This window comes from Bos javanicus, chromosome 23 (genome assembly GCF_032452875.1).
Source record: "Bos javanicus breed banteng chromosome 23, ARS-OSU_banteng_1.0, whole genome shotgun sequence".
Lineage (NCBI taxonomy): Eukaryota > Metazoa > Chordata > Mammalia > Artiodactyla > Bovidae > Bos > Bos javanicus.
Window position 1 is genome coordinate 15,005,640 of NC_083890.1, and position 22,260 is coordinate 15,027,899.

Below are 22,260 nucleotides of genomic sequence, written 5' to 3' on the forward strand. Positions count from 1 at the left end.
ACTACTAGGAAATGTAGGCTTCACAGTATGTGGCTTTCACAGTATTCTGAGGGGCATCTTGAATCTGACCTTCGCATGAATGTCATTCTGCAGGCAGACAGGGAGCCAACGATGCGTGTTACTTCTGGGCACTGCAGCCTCTAACCCTGCAGACGTGGACGTGACCTTTAGTTCATTCCCCTCCTGACTCTTAACCCAACAGGTGAAAGTTCAGGCATGGGCTTCTACAACATGCATAAGAGAAGTCACAAATTTGGTATTTTTAGAGACCAGAGAGGTAACCTACTGGGAAAGGGCCGGAGGTAAGGCCACAAGTAGTGACCAATTGCTCTACTTAAAGGCAATACACAAAGAAGAATCCCCAAGTGGATATTCCCTGGGTCTCCCGTGTGCCATCTCTGCACAGGACCATAAAACCCAAAGAGGCCCTTGGAGAGCCCTGAATATGGTTGCTTCATCCCAGTGCAGAGACTGAAGCCAGAGAGGGAAGAGCCAAGCTAATTAGCACTAGAATTGCTAAGTGTCCCAATGCCATCGGAACATGCCTTCTCTTGGCTTTAGGTATTGGTAAATATGTGCCAACTGGGTTTGATTTGAGAAAGGAAAGATCCACCCTACAGGCATCAGGCAGCTTGCCACCTACTTCAAGATTTCCAAGACTCCATTTCCCAGCACTGTGAGCCCATCCTGAAGGATTAAGGCTGAGGCCAGAAGGCAGTCTCCCCCATCCTAGAACCACCCTCCCCCACATCCCCCATGGCCTTTATTCACAATTCCACAAGACCTACAACCCCTAAAGTGATTTGTTCCAGGGTAGGGAGTAACACAAGACAAAGATGCCTTCGGCTGGTGTAGAAAACTAGGAAGAAACGAAAGGACACGAGGGGGAAAGGGCACCAGACTCCATGTGAGAAAGACGCTCTTAGTCAATCCTGAGCCAAATGAAGACAGAGAAGGCCAAGGCACCAGCCTGGAGTAGCTGGCATCCCCCAATGGGGTAGGAGGACTAACCGGATGGATGGGGTTAGGGGAGGAGGGAGGCGGTGGGGTGGTAGGCAGTGGGAGAGTCCCAACCTGAAGGCATCTTCTAACAGAACGGAAAGCGAACCTCCCTATCTACCATTCCGGACCCAGACGACATTCATACTAGCAGTACAATCTACAAAACACTTCTCTCCAGTCTGCTTCCATTGGTACAGCTTTACCATGTAAAATCATTTCTATCCACATCTGAATTTACCAATCTAAGCAAAATACAGTTAGTAACAAAGAAAGGCAATTTTCATATTTTATTATACAATATTGTTCATCATAGAAAAAGCTGTAATATTTTTTAATTAAATACAGAAGCAAATTGTTAGTGTTGCCAGAGAGATCATTTGCCTGCTTTTGAAAAATTTAACAGCACCTATTTGCCAACCAAAGAATTGCTTGAATAGAGTCAAATCCTTTGTTCTCCTTTCAGGACCCAGCCTACTGATTTATTTTCTATACAGTGTCTAACACACAGTAGGTGCTGAATAAATAGTTTACTAAATGGGATGTTCTTTAATCCCTATCCTCTCTCTCCTGACCCTAAACTGGATCCTGACTCACACAATAAAGGACTTCCCTGGTGGCTCAGACAGTGACAAATCCAGCTGCAATGTGGAAGACCTGGGTTTGATCCCTGCGTCTGGAAGATCCCCTGGAGAAGAGAATGGCAACCCATTCCAGTATTCTGGTGTGGAGAGTTCCATGGACAGAGGAGCCTGGGGAGCTACAGTCCATAGGGTTTCAAAGAGCCAGATACAACCGAGTGACTAACGCTTTCTTCTTTCGCAAGATAAAACCCCCACCCATCCATTCCTAGGGCAGTCTGGTGTTAGGGGCCTTTCAGTAGCCTTGATACTTAACCATGGTCTCGAGACACTTGCCTGAGAGGAATGACTGAGGGTTTCAGAGAGAAAAAGAAACACACAAGGGCAAGCGCAGTAACTAGGCAGAAACAAAAAGATGCTCAGACAAGCAGTGACCAAGAGATTCAGGGATGGAGCCACTGCAGGGGCCAGCAACAGCAAAATGAGGTCAGAGAGACTTAAAATGCACATAGTTCGAGATAAAGAGATTAAAAGGTTGGGTAACAATAATAATCTTGAAAGTTTCTTTCCAGCTTTACTGTTTCATGGCAGAGATGATGGCAGAGAGAGAGGAAGACGAGGCAAGAATGAGAGGGTAGAGACAAAGGAAGTCAGGGGAGACAGGTGGATCAGCTGCTGTGACTGCCCATCTCTAGATGTGGCCTTGAACTCTGGTCCTGCCCTCGCCTCACACTCACCAGGCTGGGCTCTTTGATGCCTCAGCACCCCACGTGCATTAGGCTAGGCTCCTACTGTAAGTCACATCCCTGCCTTTCTCCACCTGAAGGTCTCTGAGCCACTCTGCAAACCATCTCTGCAACATCCTCCACAAGGCTTTCTCACTGCTCCAGCCCATACTGGCCCCCTCCCTTCCCAACTCCTTATGCTGGTACAGTTCATATGACATTCATATCCCTAACCACAGGGCAAGCGCTGGGAGTTTGCCCTCAGCTCCTACGAGGGCATCTTGGTTCCCCCAAGAGGCGTTTCAGTTCAGTTCAGTTCAGCTGCTCAGTCGTGTCCGACTCTTTGCGACCTCATGGACTGTAATATGCCAGGCCTCCCTGTCCATCACCAGCTCCCGGAGTTTACTCAAACTCATGTCCATTGAGTGGGTGATGCCATCCAACTATCTCATCCTCTGTCGTCCCCTTCTCCTGGTCTTCAATCTTTCCCAGAGGGATTTTGCAAGGGTCCAAACCCGACTTCATTTATTCCAGGAGTTCCCATGATACCCAGTCCAATGCTGAGTATCACGTAAGTGCTCGGCGAATACTCTGCGGACTAACCAGTCCCCAAGGAGTGCCAACAGGGCAGTCTTAACAGCGCACTGGTCTATTAAACAGCTTCCCCGAGGCCAGCCAAGCTGGGGCCATCTCCTGGGCTCCTGCGCCCCCTGCCGGCCAGGAAGGGCTCTGCACACAGGACGAAGCGGGCCGGAAGGGCGGTCCCGAAAGGCGCGGGCTCACAGTGGCGTCCGGCCTCGCTGTGGCCCCGGGGGACCCACCCGAGGGTCCTGATGAGGTCGGTGGGTCCAGCCAGGAAGAGCAGCTGTTTTTCTTCCTGGGTGTCGGGGCACATCATCCACGGCCTCCCGGGGGACAGAGCCGCACCCTGCGCCGTAGCGGGGCGCTCAGAGCTTCTCGTCCAGCTCCAGGCCCTGGTTCTCCTGGGCGCCAGCGCGCAGCCGCGGTGGGCTGCCGCTTTGCGTCCCGTTCAGGTAGTTCTGGATAACGGAGGCGCAGTCCAGCCGCTCCATGAGGGTCATGAGGTAGTGCAGCTCCTGGAGGCTGCCATTCTGCTCCTCAAATAGCTCCAGGATGGCTGCCGCGGGGCTGCGCTGACAGGACATGAACCTGGCCGGGAGCGGGGCCAGGGTGAGAGGAGGGAGGGGGCCCTGCGTTGAGATCACCACCCACCGCCCCCCCCCCCGCCCCCCCCCCCGCTCTGGCCCTCATCATGCCTTCTTTCAGGGCACTCTAGGTGGTGGGAGGACCCAGGACTTTGAAATCAGAGATTGCCTGGGTCACATCTGAGATTGCACTGGCTCAAAGTCTGCTCCTCTCTAGGCTTCAGTCTCCTCTTTTCTCACACCAGGGCTTGGATGAGAAGACCTCTGAGAATATCCAGCTGCAATGTTCTGTGTTTGCCTTCTCTGCGCCCTACCCCCACCGCGAACACTCCCCACCCTCCCTCTCTCCCAGGCCACATCCTGCCCACCACCAGGCAAATAGTTCCTCCTACCCATGGCCCTCCCCTGCTCAAAACCCCTCCAGAGTCTCTTTCACCGGCTAACCAAGCCCACTCTCATGACTTCCCTGCCCACCCACCATTTGGCCTTGCCCTGTTTTTCTGACCTTTCTCCGGCTCCCATCCTGAACCTTCCTTCCCACCTTAAGCATATCAGATCTGCAGTTGACCCTCTGCCCCCCTCCCCAAGTTGATCCCCTACTTCCCTACCACCTGAAGCCCTTGTTCCCACCTCAGGTGGAGGAGACCATTCTGCACCCCTTAGTCCAGACTCCCATTAGGCTTTATTATTCTTTTTTATGTAATTGAGATATTTAGTTGACTCTCGAACATCACCGCTTTGAGCTGTGTGAGTCCACTTACATGCAGATTTTTTCCAACAGTAAATATTACAGTACTACATGGTCCCTGGTTGGATCTGTGGAGGCTGAACTGTGGACGTGGAGGGGAGCTGTAAGTTACACTAGGATTTCAACTGCATGGAGGGTCACCCCTCTAACCTCTACATTGTGCAGGTCAACTGTAATTGACCTAAGTCTTCATTATTCTCGCTTTAGCCATTTCATACCTGTTTTCAACTTGCCTCACAATATTGGGTACATAAAAATAATGTCAAAGGAACACATACCTTGATTTTTTTAAGCTCTCTGTATCCCTTAGTATAGAGTTACCTCCCTGGTATTGGGACCATATTTTATTCATTCTGTATCCCAATGCTTAGTATAGCTTTTCCAGGACTTAGTAGGTACTTGATAAATGTTTAATAAAAGAGTGGTTTTATTTTTTTGCTTTTGAGGGAGAATTTTTATTTATTTATTTATGCCACACCCTATGGCATGCAGAATCTTAATTCCCTAGCCAGGGGTTGAACCCACACCCCCTGCAGTGGAAGCACAGAGTCTTAACCACTGAACCACCAGGGAAGTCTTTTAAGTGGGTGATTTTTAAATCTACCTTGTTTTAAGGATCCAGCTCTCATCCCATCTCCTGGGTGCGGTCTTTGACCACTGTTATCATCTGAGTGCTGGACTCAGCTCAGAATTGGTCTACTCATCTCTCTTCACAGAGACCATAGCTGCACCGCATGTTTTGCCAATGTTTATTAAATTAACGTGTGCCATGCACTCAGCTACAGGCTTTACACACATTATCCTGTAGTCTTCCATTCTGCCCCGCAGGGCACAGCATGTCAAGCACTCAGTATGTACCAGTGACTTACATGTGAACTGATTCATTGTTAAATATTTACTGAGCCAATATTTATGTACTGAACACTGGCCATGAACCAGGCATCACTCTAGGTACCAATAATACAGTGATAAACAGAAAGATGTCCAGAACCTTCCTATGGAGTCCCTTTGACTTCCCCTGGTCCTCTCCCCTGGCTTTTTCCTCTCTCACCTGTCATGTCCTCTTCTCTTTGAAGCCATGACAACAAGGAGTGCTGGACCCAAACCAGTGAGATCATTGCCAATGAAATCAATTCTCTTCTGGGAAGTAGGGTGGGGAGTAGCCATTCTCTGACTTTTAAGTCACTCTCATGTGAATGGTCCAGTCTCCAAGGGGTCCTGAGAACCCCCACCAGTCCACCCTCCGCTCCCACGTGCAGACCTTATCCCTCTTACCGGATTTTCATACCGCAGAGCCCCAGGTGGGAGGCCAGTCGCCGCCAGTCATTGCCAGTGATGCTGTTTGGCTCCAATAACATCTGCAGCTGCTCAAAGAGCTCTGGGGGCAGCCTGAGGTAGAGGAAATGGTGTCCTTGAAGGGGAGAATCAAAAGGCCCAGCCTGGATCCACAGACACCTCAATGCCGTGCTCACCCTGCAAGCCCAGGAACAGCAATCCCAAACATCCCGCACCCCCTACAGCAGCCCAAGCAATCCCCACCTCACCTATTGCAGGCGGGTGGCTGGGTGACTGGGGGTGGGGCTGTCCAGGATTCCTCCTCCGATGCCTGGAACCTAAGGATTTCCGTGTACTTGGTCTCCAAGCCCTGAGCCAACAGAGGGGCAGGGAACACACTTAGGGATCATGAGACGTCCCTTGAGCAAAAAGCCAGGGCACCCACCTCCATTCCTCCCATCTCTGCTTCAGCCAGGAGACACAGCCCCACCCTAACCAACACCCTCTACCCTCTGCTTCCCCGACCCCAGAGGCTTCGGCCTTGAGTTTGCTGACTGAGCTCTTTGGGACCTGGGACATGAAGACCAAACGAGGTACATCCTAGGGCACCAGGAGAAGTGCTGAGTGGGGTCAAGGGCAGGGGAGGTCATCTAACAATAGAAATGCTGAACTCAGGCATATGTGCCCCCTTCCTCCATTGCTCTTCTCCTTGGTTCCTCTTTCCCGAAGGATACCTTGAGGGGTATCTGCCTAGTCTCCAATAAGATGCCACATGGTTCCCCAAAGATTCCCCTGATTTCTTCGTGTCTTCCCGCAGGAGGGCGGGATCTCTAATTTCCATCCCACCTACTCAAGCCCCTCTTCCTCCTGGGTCACTCTCCACCTGAAGATACACAGCACTGTCTCCCAGATGCAGACAATCTGTCCAGAAAGAAAGCACTTCTCTTTGATGCCCAAGTTCCTCCAGGTTGAAAGAAACCCCCACAGGGTTCATGTAGGGTCTGGTTCTTTTACCCTCTGGAAGGATTCACCCATGGATGGACAGGAGAGTCAAAGATGGAGCGTCACTTGGAGGCCAGACAGTCTCTGCCCCTGGAAGAATGCCCTCTTTACCTCTTGACTGTGTGATCACAGCCATACTTGCTGCACACCAGACCCTGGCCTACCTCGTCTGCCACTCCCCCAGCCCTGCCCTTCCTCAGTCCCTCCGCTCCAACCCACATCCTGGAAGGTGTGCATCGTGACGATGATCTCATTGGTCAGCGCAGAGCAGTCCTCATTGTCTTTGGCTACAAAAAAGGAGACGTAGCAGGTGAGGGAGGAACAGGCCCAGAAGAGGAGAGGAGGACAGCAAAATAGACTTCCACAGCAAGACTTTGGAACTCGGAAGCAGCTGTGCCGGCCACCCCATCTTTCTCTCTGCGAAGATCTGCTGTGGCCCTATCTCTGCACGCGTGGCCGAATGAAGCGCTGCAGGGCTCCAGGGTGACCAGGAGGGGAGAGGGGAGGGAAGGAGGGGGACACGGGGCTCCCGGGCTACCTGCTTTTCTGCGGAAGCAGAAGGAGCGGAAGGGGCACTTCCCGTGCCAGATGTGCAGATGTGGCACGAGCTGACAGCTGCTGTCGTCCACGTTCTCCCAACCTGCAGAGAGGAAAGGGCCTCAGAAGGGTGACCTTCGTTTAAGGGGAGGTAAGGCCAGGAGCCGAGGGGAGGGGCAGGGCAGGAGCAAAGGCTGGAGGGTGACTCAGTCGGTGGCGGGTCCCAGGGCCTGGGCGGGGACCCTGTGAGTGGTCTTCCTTCTACCAGCACACAGACCCACCCCTCCGCCCCTCCACCTTCCCATCCAACCCACACCCTCCCATCCTCTAGAAGCAGCACCATTGCGCACCCTGTCCACACCCACACAACCACACCCTTGGCCCCATGGACAATTCCTGCAGCCAACGCACAAAGGAACGAAGGTGGAAAAGACTGGGCCTCCTCCTCTGACGTGGGCTTCAACCAGGCAGGACCATAGAAGCCTTCTCATCCCTCCCTGCCCCTGTGGAGGCAACACATCTTCTCCTGCTGCCCACTAGCATCATCTGCCCTCCCACGGAGGGACCAGGGCTGAGTGCCGCAGAGGGAGGTATTGAGCAAAGCCTGGGGCTCCAGGAGGCAGCAGGAGGAGCCAGAAGCAAACCCCACTCCGGCCCCCCAAGGCTGCTGCATGCCCAGAAGTCTCAAAAAGAAACCTGAGGCACCCAGATTTCCACCTCAGAGAAGGCCCAGACCCCTCCCTCCATGGGGCTCCCAGATGCCCTGTCCCCCGGCCCGGCGTCCCTCACCCTCTGAGATGTATTTGAGTTTCAGGCACTGGTCCCCTCGGGCCCCGGTGAAGTCAAAGAGCTGGCAGGGCCCGCGCAGGCGTCCACCGTGTGGCTGCTCATTGGTCACGGCCCACTGCAGGGCACAGGGCGTGTTGTTGAGGAAGTAGACACGCAGCTGCAGGTGGGACTGCCCCGGGGCCAGCGGCGAGCAGAACAGGGCCAGCTGCAGCCACTTTCGGGCTTCCCGGCCCACCGGCGCCTCCAGCACACAGGTGTAGAGGCTACAGAGAGAGACGGTGGCAGGGACCACGTGCGATGGGACCTGGGAGGCCGGGACACCAGCCCACCTGCCACCCGGTTCCCACCACACCAGGGGCCTCTGTGGGGGCCTCCGGAGAGGAAAGGAGAACATTCCAGGCCATGTAGGGAAGAACTAGGGTGGAGGGGTTGGCTAGAGGGACGGAATGTGAGTCATGTCAGTGACTGTCACTGTGTCAGTGTAGGAAAGATGGAAGCTGAGCTTCGGGCCACCATGCATGGCCCTGCTCTGGTCATGGGTGGCAAGGAGACTGGGAGGCAGAGGATCTAAGATCCTAGAAGGACAGAGCTAAGGACAGACATGACATGGGGTGGAGTCTTAGAGAACTGGAGCGGGGCAACATGCCCTAGACGGCGGGGAGACAGTCCTGAGCCAGGGCACAGGGAAGGGACAGACAATATTAGAGACAGAGGTGGAGATGGGACAGGCCCCTCTAGACAGACGACTGGGGCTGAGCCAGACTTTCTAGACAGACAGAGGGACCATGGGGGGATGCACAGTCCTGGATGGGTGGGAGCAAGATAAGCAGCCATAGGCACTGGGACAGAGGAAGTGGGGAAGGATGGGGGATACGGGCTTTGCAGGCCAGCTTGGACAGAATAAGAGGCAGTCCCCGCAGAGAGGTGAGGACAAGGCAGGCAGAGACAGGGGGGCGGGAAGTCCAGGCCCACGGGCGGGCGCCCACCTGAAGTGGGAGAGGTGGATGCGACATTCATCCCGGGAGGTGTGGTCCCCCGGCCGCCCCAGCGGCTTCCAGGCCTTGGCGTCCAGCAGGGCAGTGTTGCTGCTGTAGGCGCGGGCCTGGCTGGGCTGCTGGGCACAGTGCTTGAAGGTGAGGGTGCAGGGCTTCAGGAAGGAGGCCCCGTGGGGGCCACACGCCACCACGGGGCTCACCAGCCCCTGAGCCCGGGACAGCGAGGGGGCATCCGTCAGGTCCCACACCAGGGTCAACGACACCCGCTCCTGGCGGCCCATGGACACAGCACCTGGGGAGGATGGAGAGCTGAGGGGGGCCTGGCAGGCAGGCACACCCCTGCTGCAGAGGAGGCCCAGCCAGAAAGGGAGAGGAGGTGGGCCGGGAGCCCAGGAGAGGGGGCACCGCAGGGCACATGGGGCAGGGGGCAGTGTGGAGGAGAACAAGAGGGTGGTGACTGACTTGGGATGGAACCTCGAGCAAGTCGTCCCCCTCCTCTGAGGGATGCTGCGAGCTCACTCAGGCCTTTGTGTGAATTTGCAAGTGTCTGGAGGCTCTTCCTCCAGACACTTTACTTCCCTTTTGGGGAGAACTGTCGTAACAGACTGTTCATTAGAACAAGGCTCTTTGCCTCCACCTGCCACGAAACTGTCATAAAAATGTGTCGTATATCCATCTTTGGAGTCAAGAAAGACGTACACGAAACATACAATTTTCAAAATTATGAAGGTATACCTGAATGGCGCTCTCTCGGGGTTGGCGCCCCTGTCTAATACGTAACATGAACAGCTGTAGGCTGAGAAGGGAGCTGGGTGCTGTTACCTGGCGGGATGAGCAGGGAAATGCCCGTATCCTGGAGCATCAGGCAGCCGCCGCGGTGGTCCACCTCTCGAGCGGAAAACACCAACAGTTTGTGCATCAGCTGCCGGATGACAGTCTGGCCTTGGGTGGGTGTGTGCAGTTCCTGATAGAAGGTGGCCACCTCCTGCAGCGTGGCTGGCAGGCCTGCCCTGGAGGACTCATCTTCCGGTAGGGGAGTGGGAGGGGGCGCTGGCTCCTCTTGGCTCTCCAGCTTCCAGCAGGAACCCAGCAGCCGGCGAGGACAGCGCCATCGAAGGCACTGGACCAGGAGCACTGCGCTCGCCAGCGGAACCCCCACCAGCAGTAGGAACTGGGCGGGCTGGAAGGAACTCTCATAGGAGCACATCCGCCTGGTCGCTTGATGCTGCCGGTTGCCCTGCACCCGAGGCCAAGGGCCTGGGGGAGAGAGTCAGTGTCAGGTGAGCCGTCGGAGGCTAAGACCTGGCTTCTAAGTGACTGCAGTGAGGAGAGAGCAAACTGTCTTCATCCCAGCATACCCCACGCACCCCGGTCAGATCAATTTCCTAAACAGAACTTCACCTATCTCTCCCTCCCTCCCTCTGTCTCTCTCTTTCCCTCTCTCTCCCTCAAGAACCTGCCATGACTCCCCATGACCTAATTAATTTCACCTCTCACTAGACAGAAAGACCTTGGGTTTGGAGTTAAGAGTTGTGAGTTCACATGCCACCTTGGTCACTGCCTGAGTGAGCTTGTCCTATTGTTTAATGTACCTCAGTTTCTACCTCTGTCTAAATAGAGCCCTTGATCTCCATGGGCCGACAGAAAGTGAAAGAAAGAAAGTGAAGTTGCTCAGTCGTGTCCGACTCTTTGGAATCCCATGGACTGTAGTCGACCAGGCTTATCTGTCCATGAGATTTTCCAGGCAAGAGTGCTGGAGTGGGGTGCCATTTCCTTCTCCAGGGGATCTTCCTGACTCAGGGATCAAACCCAGGTATCCTGCATTGCAGGCAGATGCTTTACCCTCTGAGCCACCAGGGAAGCCCATGGGCCGATGGAGGAAAGTCTTAAAATAGAAAAGCAAGGACTTTGCTGGTGGCACAGTGGATAAGAATCTGCCTGCCAATGCAGGGGACATGGGTTTGATCCCTGATCCAAGAAGATCCTGAGCTCAAGCTCTAGAGCCCTCAGCTGCAACGAATGAGCCCTTGCACCACAACCACTGAAGCCCGTGCACCTACAGCCTGTGCTCAGAAACCAGAGAAGCCACTGCAATGAGAAGCCTGTGCACAGCAGCTGGAGTATCTCCCGGGCTCCACAACTAGCGAAAGCCCAAGCACAGCAATGAAGACCCAGCACAGCCAGAAATAAATACATGAATAAATAAAAAATAAATAGAGCAGTGTATACATGTCAAAAAAGACATATACATACAAAAAGGATTTTTTTAATAGAAAATGAAGTCACAAAGGGCTACACATCCTCTGATCTCATTAATGTAGATAGCAAAACTAGATGAAGTGTAGGTATATATTTATGAGTGTGCATATGTAAGTGAGGAGAAGGCAATGGCACCCCACTCCGGTACTCTTGCCTGGAAAATCCCATGGACGGAGGAGCCTGGTAGGCTGCAGTCCATGGGGTCGCAAAGAGTCAGACACAACTGAGCGACTTCCCTTTCACTTTCCACTTTCATGCATTGGAGAAGGAAATGGCAACCGACTCCAGTATTCTTGCCTGGAGAATCCCAGAGACGGGGGAGCCTGGTGGGCTGCCATGGACATGACTGAAGCGACTTAGCAGCAGCAGCAGCATATGTAAGTGATGGGCTTCCCTGGTGGTAAAGAACCTGCCTGCCAATGCAAGAGACGTAAGAGACACAAGTTTGATCCCTGGGTTGGGAAGATCCCCTGGAAGAGGGCATGGAAACCCACTCCAGTGTTCTTGCCTGAAGAATCCCATGGACAGAAGAGTGTAGCAGGCTACAGGCTATAGGGTCGCACAGAGTCCGACACAACTGAAGTGACTTAACAGCATGCATGCATGCATATAAGTGATAGAGAAAGGTCTGGAGCAGAACTGTGTAATAAAAAATACAATGTGAGCCACAGATGTGCTTTTACACTTTCTACAGTCTACATTTAAATAAAGTAAAAAGAGCCAGGAGAAATTAATTTTTAATATATTTTATGTAACCCAATATATTCAAAATAATATCATGTTGACAGGTAATCAATGTAAATTTATTGCAATATTTTACATTCTTTTTTCATTACAAGTCTTTGAAGTCCGTGTGTATTTTACACTCACAGCACACTGCAACTGATATTCTGTCTACTTCAAGGACTCAGCAGCAACATGTTCTAGTGATTCCTGCCTTGGACATACAAGTCTGGGAGGACACACTCCAAACTATTCCTATTGGTTGTTACTGAAAGAGATGAGAAATTGGGGGAGCTGGAAGATGTGAAAGAGGACTTTCTATTTTCTTAAACCCTTTTTTCTGTAGTCTTTGAATTTTTCACATTCAAGCATGTCTATCTATTAATCTTGTAATTCTTTTTAAAAACTATTAAAAGTGAAAAAAAGGCTCTCAGACTGATGATGAGGATGGCATGAGATCATGTGAAAATCACTTATAGATGATAAACCCTGTCCAAATATGTGTGTTTTATTTATGCCCCTCCTTCTGCTAGAAAGGTCAGAGGGTAACTCGCAGGGATATATTATATATATATATATATATTTTCTACAAGAGTAACAAAAGTTAAAAGTGGAAGCAGAAAGAAAAAAGAAAACCCAAAGTGAGGGTCTCCAGGTGAGGTCCACCAGGTTCCCAGAGTCAGATGGGGGCCTGCTCTGTCTGGCAGCGTCCCCCTAAAGATACCAGCTCTTGGGATTTCCCTCGTGGTCCAGTGGTTAAGAATCTGCCTTGCACTGCAGGGGCTTGGGTTCGATCCCTGGTTGGGGAAACTAAAATCCCACATGCCACTGAGCCCACTAGGCCTGCGTGCCCCAACTGGAGCGCGTGAGTGCCCCAACTACAGAGGCACATGCTGCAGCTAAGACCTGATGCAGCCAAATAAACAAACATAATTTTTTTAAAAGATGCCAGCTCTTCCCCAGGTCTTCTCCTCCGACTTATCCTCTTCCTCCCTTAATTTCCACCCTCGGCAAGACTGGGCTCTGCACACCTGGTGAAGTCTAAGCTTCGGCCTTTGTTCCTGCTATCCTCTGCTTCACGCTGTCCCCCTCTGCTCCTTCTCTCACCTGGACCACTCTTGCTTAATAGTGCCCCCTGCCAGCCCCCACTCACCAGCCCTTGACTGTTTCGCCCTCCCTGACCACCATCCTCCCACCATACTAAGTAACTGTTTATTTTTTATTTTTCTTGGCCATTCCGCATAGCATGTGGTATCTTAGTTCCCTGTCCCAGGGATCGAATACGCGTCCCCCGCATTGAAAGCTCGGAGACTTAACCGCTGGACCACCAGGGAAGTCCATACTGAGTAATTCTTGATCACATGCTCTCCGTGTGGATTTCCACTCAAATGAGCAATTTCTGAGCACCCACTGTGGCCCAGGCATTGTCCTGACACAATGACATCTTCCTCGGCTCTCAAGGAGCTTCTGAGAGCATGGGATTCATTTACTCCAAGGTTGAGTTCTGTGAGACACCACATCCTCCTTCTGAGTCCCCAGGGTCCCTGTGGTTGATCCACTAGGATCTGCACTGGTGAATTATTCCCTCACTCACACCTCATGGCTCAGCTGGTAAAGAACCACCTGCAATGTGGGAGACCTGGGTTCAATCTCTGGATTAGGAAGATGCCCTGGAAAAGGCAAAGGCTACCCACTCCAGTGTTCTGGCCTGGAGAATTCCAAGGACTGTATAGTCCATGGGGTTGCAAAGAGTTGGACACGACTGAGCAACTTTAACTTTCACTTTCACTTCACATCCCTAACCCCGACCTGAGGCTGTGCCCCTAAGCGCCTGCTCCACCCTTACCCACCTTCTTTCTTCCTTCTCAAGACCCGTGAAACCTAAGCCCCCTTCCCAGCTCCCCCTGGCCAGGGGCTAAAGGTCCTCTGTATCCTTGGATGAAGCCCTGGGGCAGGATCTATTTCCCCCATGTCTTCATTGAAATTATAGACAAGAAGGGAAGGCATGACGTTGCTCCCTCGGCCTTAACATCTAACCTGCAGACGGTGGCCCTGGCAGGGCACATGAGTGGAGTAAGTGAGCTGGCGATGCCTGAATCTGGCAGAGATGGGGATCAGAGCCACAGGCTTCCCTTTACATCCCGTTCAATCCTTGCAGTCCTTCCGCAGTAAAGATAATTGGAATTATAACTGTAATAATAATAGCTAACATCCACAGAGCCAGAGTATTACAGCGCTCTACGTGGCCCAGCTCATTTGATCCTCACAGCAGCTTTATGAGCTAGCTGTTATTTTTATCTCATTTCCCAGATAAGGAAGCCAAGTTTCCTCCCCCAGTGAGGGCAGAGGATGGATTATTAAGCTACAACTGAAGGCAGAAGGGAAGAATGAGCAAGGATGACAAGAGCTTCCAGAAACACTCCCTTTCTCTCCCTGCCCCTTCTTTTTCCCCGAGGTCTCTTCCTTTTCACTTCTAGAGGAGTTGAAGTTGAAAGAGAAAGAAATGAAAATAAATAGAAGGAAAAACAAACATAAGGAACTAAAGGCACATCCTTGGTGCCGCAGCAAGTGATGCTCACCGAGGCACCAGCAGTAGGAGATGGGCCAGCTGTAGGGAAAGAAAGGAGGGGCTCACTCTGTTTCTATAGCAACAGCTTTTCCAGGGCCTCCAAAGACCAGAGTCCAAATCCCCTCCACTCCATTGGGTGGTGCAGCAGAGTCCCCTTGTCCTACCTTCTAACCTAGAGGGCCTCTCACAGGAGCCAATTCATTATCTGGCCTGGAGCAGGTAACTCCTCCCTCCTCTCAGCCCCCTTTCTGCCAGGCTGACAGCTCTCCAGGCTGCGTTGGTCCTCACCCCATCCTTCTCTTTGCCCCCAGGAAGAGAAAGGGTCCCGAATATATAGCATAACAGCCTGGTACCTGCAGACTGGACCCTCTCAACCCCATGGCTGACCCTTTGGTACCCAGCTCTCCAGTATGTCCTGCCCCAGACTCTGGATCATCCTGGGTAGCACTTTCCCAAGATGAGAGTCTTTTAGGATGCACCATCACCTGTCCCTAGGGAGTTGCTTCCTCCAGCACAAGGATCCAGGCTCCTGCTGCAAAGTTCTGCTCATATTCTTTAAGGAAACTCTCAACCCTTCTCCCACATCACTGCTTCTTATTGGGTCTACTGCTGAAAGATCTCCAATTATACGTAAACCATGTACCAGGATAGTGAGTCCCAGACTAAGTCATGGGCTGCATTCACCAAGTGCCTCCCCCGGTCCTCACACCCACTGGGCTGTGGCCCTCTGCCAAGCCCCTTCCTTCTCCCTCCTCCAGCACCAGGTGTCCACACCTGCCAGCCTCACCTGAGCTGGCCTGGCCCCTCCCCAGGGCCCCAGGTAGCCCCATCTTAATGCTCAGCCCACCCCCAGCTGCCCCAGGGGGTGCTCACCTTACCGTGTAGGTGACCCCAGAGGCTGCCGGCTTGTCCAGGAACAGCAGTTCCTTCTCTGAGAAACAGAGAAGTCAGCCAGACTCAGTCACCAAGCCAGCAGACAAGTGCAGGTGGGCGGGGAATTCAGGCAGGAGTGGCCTGGCGCTTCCCACTTCCTGGCAGTCCTGCCTCCCGGCCGCCCCAAAGAGGGGTGGGGAGTCTGTCCTGTATGCTGGCAAAGTCCAGACGAGGTGAGGGAGGATCCTAGAAGTCCGTGAACTTACCGTCTAGATCTGGAAGGGAGGGACAGAGGGAGACAACCTGGGTACAAGGTGAGGCTTCTCTAGACTGCCCTCTGCTGGTCAGTGGCTGCTGCAACAGTGCAAGGTAGGAGGAACCCTAACCAGGGCTTCTCAAATTGTAATGTGTACATGAACCGTCTGAGGGACCTTGTTAGAATGCAGGTTCTGATCCCATTGGTCTAAGGTGGGGCCTGGGATTCTCTATCTTAGAAGCCCCCAGGTGATGGCACTGTGGGCCTGCCCAGGGTGCTTCGTAGTGTCTTAGTTGCTGAGTCGTGCCCAACTCTTGTGACCCCATGGACTGTAGCCCACCAGGCTCCTCTGTCCATGGGATTTCCCAGGCAAGAATACTGGAGTGGGGTGCCATTTCCTTCTCCAGGGGGGTCTTACCAACCCGGGGGTCAAACTCACATCTGCTTTGCAGGTGGATTCCTTACTGCTGAGCTTAGACAATGCCTAGTTCTAACCACTTCCTGCACAGATATGACAGTTGCTGGTGGCATTGGGGCACAACCGTATCCGCTCCCTAGCGAGGGCTCTTTCTACTGCCTACAGGGTTGCTGCCACTCTGGATGTTTGCCAGCCTGGTCCTTCCTTTGTCACTCTGCCACTGGGATGAAAGCTCCCTTCACAGAAGGAGGTTTTTCCAGCCATCTGCTCCATATCTTCAGCTCTAGGTAGAGCCCAATCAGTCCAAAGTAGATGTTTAATAAAGACCTGGGCGAGTTTTGCGGCGGCGGCGACGGCGGCGGCGGGGCGGAGCGGAGGAGAGCGGGGCGGGGCGGCCGGCCGAGCCCGGAGCAGCGGAGCCGCGAGCAGCTAGCGCGCTGCGCCGCCAGTCCACCCGCCTGCCCTCTCCCTCTGGCGCGGTAAAAATTAAAAAAAAAAAAAAAAAGACCTGGGCTAAAGAGTGGGCCACCTGAGAGGAAAGAGGAAGCATTTTTGGATCCAGACTGCCAACACTGAACCCGGTGACCCACTTGCTGACTGTGTAATCACAGGTCAGTTGTTCAACCTTTCTGAGCCTCACTTCCTGGCCCGTCAAAAGCACATGATAATATTTACCTTGAGAGGGATAAAGATGGTCATTATTAAGCTAATAAATATAAAGCGCACACCACGGCATGGTTACTCAGAAGTGGTAACTTGTCGCCATGGTCTGGCCTCCTGCAGCAGAGGTCTTTCCCAGCCCCACATTGATCATCGCCCGTAGAAAATGAGTAACTCCTGCCGCTTTCATCTTAGCTAATGATTCTCTAGCTTCTTGTGCCAAACTGCAACCCCCACCCCTGCGCCGCCTTCCCTGGGAGGAGGGGATAGATACCTCCCAGGGGTACCCAGGTCCCCAGGGTGGAGAGATGGGGCAAAGGAAGGGTGGAGAGTAGCCAACCTGGGGAGAGGACCGCCTGTCTAAAGCACGAGCAAGAAAGAGGTGCTCGGGACTTTGGGGGATGAAGAGGGGAGCGGTTGGTCTTTGCTGAACAAAGCTCTGAGACACACAGGTGGCTGCCTTTTTCTCTGAGTCATGAGATTCCAGGGGCTTGTGAAACATCTGTCAAGTTCAATTCCAAGTCAGAATGGGCCATGCGAGCTAGCAGTCAATAATGAGGGGCTATGTCTTATGAGATCATTTCCAAAGCTGGGGCTTGTTTCACTGGGGACAGCCCCAGTTACATCTGAGGGTCCCTGCTACCCCTACGGACACAAAGCTGGTTCGTGCAAGGCAGAGACCACGATGCCAGGCATCAGAAGCCTGGCAGCCTGGGGCTCAGCTGTCTCAGGAAGTTCGGGTTGCACAGCACCAACGCCTCAATAGCTCCATCAAGGGGGCGGGCCCCTCCAGAGACTGGGTCTAGGAGACCAGGGGACCCTCTGCTGAGAGCAGGGTCCACGCAGGCAGCAACCTGGACTCCCCAGCTAACGCCATCAACCTTGTCACTGGAGGAGGGAGCCCCGCTCCACCCTTCTCCCTGTCCCCACCCTCCTCTGCCTTCCTCACATCACACATCACTGGCACTCAGTCTGGGAGGTGTGCTGCCTGAGGTAAGGGGAAACACAGGCCTGGGAATAAATAAGGAGGCACCAGCAGTTGGAGGAGAACTGGAAAAAAGCATTGGGGGTGGTGGGAGCGGGGAGACCTCCAACACTGGATAGAAAACTGGAAATGAGAGAGAGACAGGAGGCAGAAGGTGAAGAAACAGACAGTGAGAAGCAGAGAATAAATAGAAAGACGCACAGGCCAGCAGGCTGGTCAGCCCTGTCCCCAGAACCTCCAGGACATGTTCATGGGCCCTTGACAGGAGAGGGTGGTGTAGACTGTCACTCCACACACTGAGAAAAATCACCTTTTTTCCCCTTCAAATTCTGTCAATCATGGGGACGAAGTTGAAATATCACAGGCAAATGAGAAGCATGATATTGGGTGGGGGATCTTGGTTGGAGGGACTACCCAGGTGGCTCAGAAGTAAAGAATCCACCTGCGATGCAGGAGACTCGGATTCCAATGCTGGGTTGGGAAGATCCCCTGGAGAAGAGCGTGGCTACCCACTCTGGCACTCTTGCCTAGGAAATCCCATGGACAGAGGAGCCTGGTGGGCTACAGTCTGTGGGTTTACAAGAGTAAGGCACGACTTAGCAACTAAACAATAACTTCCGTTGGAGGACGGTCTGTGCCTCACCCTGCTTGCAAAGGAAGATGCGGAACAAAATACAAGTGAGCATGGCAGTGTTTTAATCAGAGACCAAGCAGTTGTTCCCTTGAGAGGTCAGGGTGCCCCTTGTGTGGCCCCGACCCTCTGGAAGTGGCGAGATGGAGGGGGAACCTCCCCCAGCCCCTCGGGGTAGATGAGAACTTCAGAGAAAGGAATCCATAGTGTTATTCAGCTGAGTCTGAATTTGGGTGGGAGCTCCGGCAAAGTGGACCCCTGGGGTTTTCCCAGTCTGGTATAGTGAGATAAGCCTGGGGCAGATGCGCTGGTTGGTTCTGGACTGGAAAGGAAGCCCAGGGTTCTCTGGCTCCTGTCTTCCAAACGTGGTTCTTCCAAGTTGGCTTGGTTGAGTTTGATCTTAGACACTGCCCTCCATCAAGGGCCTGCTATGTACCTGGCCAAGTGCCATCCATTGTGGGAGGCAGAAAAGATGGGCGATCCTGGACCTGAGATCCAGGAGTCAGACAAACACTGGGGGAGAGGAGTCTTTCATTAAGAAGCAGTTGTCAGTCCTAGACGGGACACTCTTGAGTGCCACATGAGTAGTGTGGAGAAACTAAGTCCATGGAATGTGGAAAAGGGCGAAGGCAGCGTTGGCTCAGAGGAGGGGGATGGGAGAAGACCCCAGGGGGTGTCCAGGACTAGACCTCCTATGGGAGGCTCAGGCCGGGGAAGAATGTCAGGTAGGAGGAGACAGACAGGCAGATGCGGGGAACGCTACCATCAGCGTGTTCTCTGCCTCCCCAGATCGCACCTCCTCCAGGAGAATGTGGCCTCAAGGGGCCATCTTTGTGGCCCTGCCCCTCCTGGGGCCCACCCTTGTCTGGCTGCTCATCCATCACTCAATGTCTGACTGGTGTGACAGCCTGAGAAAGCTGCCCTGGTGCCCACCTCACAGAGTCTTGCTGTTGGTGTGGACAACCATCTACTCCATCACAGGGTGAGCACCCACTTCTCATGCCTGGGCTGGGAGCAAGTCTCCCATCCCTGAATTGCTGCCACACGCTGGTCTCTAAAGGGATGGGACCTCATCTTGCCTCTTTCAGGATGTCTCCTCTGTACCTGCCTAGGATTCCAGCCCACCCTCCCTTACCTCCTCCCTGCCCTCAAAGGATATCTAGACCCACTTACCCCGTTTCAGCCCACAAAGGATTTTTTTTTTGGCAACCACAAGGCCCCATTTACCATGAATCAGCCTCCTCTGAGCATTTCTGCCACCGTCTATCCACAGGTATGCCGCCTCCGAAGCAGGGAGCGAGGCACGGCCGTCAGGTGCCAGCAGGTAGCGGTGAGGAGGGCTGCCCTGAGCTTCCGCGGCGCGCGCAGAGCACCCAGAACTTGGCTCGCTGGCTCCAGGGTGCTGCAGAAAGGTCAAGGGCAATTCCCAGGGCAGCCCACCTGACCGCCCTGCCCCGCCCAGGCCCTGCTGCACCTGCTGCTGCTCTTTGGGCTGGTGATGAGCACGGCCCTGATCTGGCACCCCATCAACAAGCTGGCCACCCTGCTGCTGCTGGCCTACCTGGCCTGGCTCACCATGGGCGTTTCCATCAGCTGTCACTTGTGGAGGGACAGCCTTTGTCCCGAGGACCGGCCCCCAAGGGGAGAGTAGTGATTGAGGCCAGGATCAGGGGAGAGGAGGGAGGCGGGGGTAGGGCAGAGGAGACCACAGGCAGGGCTGTGGAGGGGAGGGTGGTGGCCAGAGGTTGCTGAGTCCCTGAAGGTGACTTGACCCAATGTGGCCACTGTCCTGGGTCCCCTGGTGTCACTTTCCACTGGGATTCAGAGACATGGGAGAGGGGGAAACAGTTCACATTTAATGTAAGGTAATAAATCCTGTACTAATAAGAATTAATTTAGTAGTGATAACATCAGTCAATAAAATCCTAACTAACTTTCTGGGTATGATGTGAAGTGTGTGAGGTTCAGGACAGCTGGGTGGGAATGGACATGTGTGTGTGTGTGTGTGTGTGTGTGTGTCTGTGTGTCTGTGTGTGTGTGTGTGCGCACACGCGTGAGCGCACATGAATGAAGGTGTGAATGCCCTGCCAAGCCTCACTCAAAATTTGGGACTTAGATTTTTAATTACTTGAAAAACAAAGTTTTTGAAAAGCCACAGAAAGATAAAGTAAGAAAGGATACCAATTATCTTGTCAAACAATATATTTATTGCTTATTTTATATTATGTATCATAATATATAAATATATATTATGTACCACCTATAAAATAATATATTCTATACTATATTAACCTTATTTAATTTATTTTAATTTTTTATATTGGCATATAGTTGATTAACAATATTGTATTAGTTTCAAGTGCTCAGCAAAGTGACTCACTTATACATATATATGTATCTACACTTTTTCAATTTCTATAATTAATTTATTTTAATTTAATTGTATTAATTACACTGATAATATAATATATAATAGTTATATGATACAATATGCATTATATATGTCATACTACTCTTTCCATTTCTATAATTAATCTTAATTAATTATATTAATTACACTAATAACAATATAATATATAATACAGTAATACAATACATTATGCATTATATATGTCATACTAAGACCTTAAGTCATTATATCTGATAAGATTATAGACCTTTTTTATTTTTGCCTTCTTATACTATTAGGTTTTTACATCAATTAATCATTATTAATAAGAAAACATGTTGAAAAAAGATGTAAGCCTCAGTGCTGACCAGTGAATTGAGGAGGAGGTTTTTGTCCAGCCTTGTCTCTTACTTCTCTTTCTAAACCTTCCTAATGGCTTTTTAAAATTTTCCTCTCTTCCGTCCTCTTGCTTTCTTCCCCTGTTGTCTCAAAGCCCTGATGGTGGCAAGAAGTGACGGCCCCAGGGCTGCCTCCCTAAATCTTAAACAAGGCCAGCTGGAAGGCCCAGGTGCCTTGTGTAAGGAGCTTTTAAAAATATCAACCAGACTCTTTAGGGATGCGCCTGGGCACTGGTGTTTTTAAAACTGCCAGGACTTCCTCATGTGTAGCCCACCTGAGAACCACCACTGAGGGTGTTCCAGAGCCACCTGGAAGCTTATTAAAAATGCCTAGGGACTTCCCTGGTGGTCCAGTGGTTAAGACTCCATGCTCCCAATGCAGAGGGCATGGGTTCAATCCCTGGTCAGGGAACTAAGATCCCACATGCAGCCAAAAAATAAAAAAAATAAAAATGCTCAGCACTTCTATCAGCTGCTCACTGAAATTAGAGAGCTCCAAGCACGGATGGTCTTTCAGGGCTCTCTTTACTGTGACAACCTTAGATCCTGAGAGTTGAGTTCTGGGTCTGGGACAAAATGTATCCCCTTGGTGGGGGCCAAGGACCACACAGGGGGAACGTTGCGTCCTCCGGACCACAATGGCGGAGGACATTATCATTTGAGAAGGAGACAGGCTGTTCCTGGAGCTCACCAAGGAAGGACAAGCGAGAAGGAATCTCCTCCTCCCCGCCTCTTCTGGGCATGCTCTGCCCAGCGAGGCCCGTGGGTCGCCTGTGTTCCACCCGCCCTTGTGTCCCCAGCCCAAGTGTGGCACAGGACACAGAGAAGGCATTCATTTATCTTTGATTGATTAATTGATTAAGTAAAGGAACACATTGTCCCATTAAAAGATAATGCTGACCGGCCCCCCACCAACACCTGCCCCTGACCCTGGACCAACTGAAAAAGCCTCTCTTTGCGGGGAGGGAATGGCATTCATTGGAGAAGGGCATGGCAATCCACTCCAGTATTCTTGCCTGGAGAACCCCATGGATAGACGAGCCTGGTGGGCTATGGTCTACACGGTCACAAAGAGTCGGACACGACTAAAGCAACTTAGCACGCACAAAGGCATTCATAGCTGTTGAAACTTCTCAGGTGGTTCTAATGTGCGAGCAGATTGAGAACAGCTGCTGTGGGGGCGTTGCCTCTCAAAGTGCAGCCTAGTGACCTCCTGGAGCCCTGGTTGATGGCCTGGACTCCAGCCTTGCTCCAGACTCACAGACTCAGATCAACTTGAGGA

General features: G+C 52.3%; 2 protein-coding genes across 4 annotated transcripts; one reads left to right on the plus strand and one right to left on the minus strand.

Moving 5' to 3' along the window:
- Positions 1-1,280: 1,280 nt before the first annotated feature.
- UNC5CL (unc-5 family C-terminal like) lies at positions 1,281-16,211 on the minus strand. Of its 3 annotated transcripts, none has more exons than XM_061398097.1 (9): positions 15,247-16,211; positions 9,640-10,074; positions 8,809-9,109; positions 7,823-8,085; positions 7,035-7,136; positions 6,716-6,783; positions 5,764-5,864; positions 5,495-5,608; positions 1,281-3,475 (listed from the first exon to the last, which is right to left on the minus strand). In XM_061398097.1, the coding sequence occupies exons 2-9, from the start codon at positions 10,022-10,024 to the stop codon at positions 3,253-3,255; spliced, it is 1,557 nt and encodes a 518-aa protein (XP_061254081.1). In that variant the 5' UTR covers positions 10,025-10,074; positions 15,247-16,211; the 3' UTR covers positions 1,281-3,252. The 3 variants fall into 3 exon arrangements, with proteins under 3 accessions (XP_061254081.1, XP_061254080.1, XP_061254082.1); XM_061398096.1 differs by having other exon boundaries at positions 15,242-16,211; XM_061398098.1 differs by lacking the exon at positions 15,247-16,211 and adding an exon at positions 13,837-14,370.
- Positions 16,212-18,393: 2,182 nt separating this feature from the next.
- Positions 18,394-19,842, plus strand: TSPO2 (translocator protein 2). Its single transcript, XM_061399384.1, has 3 exons — positions 18,394-19,173; positions 19,465-19,492; positions 19,654-19,842. Exons 1-3 carry the CDS (start codon positions 18,803-18,805, stop codon positions 19,840-19,842), a joined length of 588 nt encoding a protein of 195 aa, XP_061255368.1. The 5' UTR covers positions 18,394-18,802.
- The last annotated feature ends 2,418 nt before the right edge of the window (positions 19,843-22,260 follow it).

What these genes read in the sequence shown, in the direction of transcription:
- UNC5CL (XM_061398097.1), bottom strand. Translation starts at nt 10,024, where the DNA reads ATGTGCTCCTATGAGAGTTCCTTCCAGCCCGCCCAGTTCCTACTGCTG. An exon ending in ATCCACCTCTCCCACTTCAG is followed by an intron (nt 8,086 to 8,808) that starts GTGGGCGCCCGC and finishes CTCTCTCTGTAG; the next exon opens with CCTCTACACCTGTGTGCTGG. An exon ending in CTGCTTCCGCAGAAAAGCAG is followed by an intron (nt 6,784 to 7,034) that starts GTAGCCCGGGAG and finishes CCTTTTTTGTAG; the next exon opens with CCAAAGACAATGAGGACTGC.
- TSPO2 (XM_061399384.1), top strand. Translation starts at nt 18,803, where the DNA reads ATGTGGAAAAGGGCGAAGGCAGCGTTGGCTCAGAGGAGGGGGATGGGA. An exon ending in ACCATCTACTCCATCACAGG is followed by an intron (nt 19,174 to 19,464) that starts GTGAGCACCCAC and finishes GTCTATCCACAG; the next exon opens with GTATGCCGCCTCCGAAGCAG. An exon ending in CCTCCGAAGCAGGGAGCGAG is followed by an intron (nt 19,493 to 19,653) that starts GCACGGCCGTCA and finishes TGCCCCGCCCAG; the next exon opens with GCCCTGCTGCACCTGCTGCT.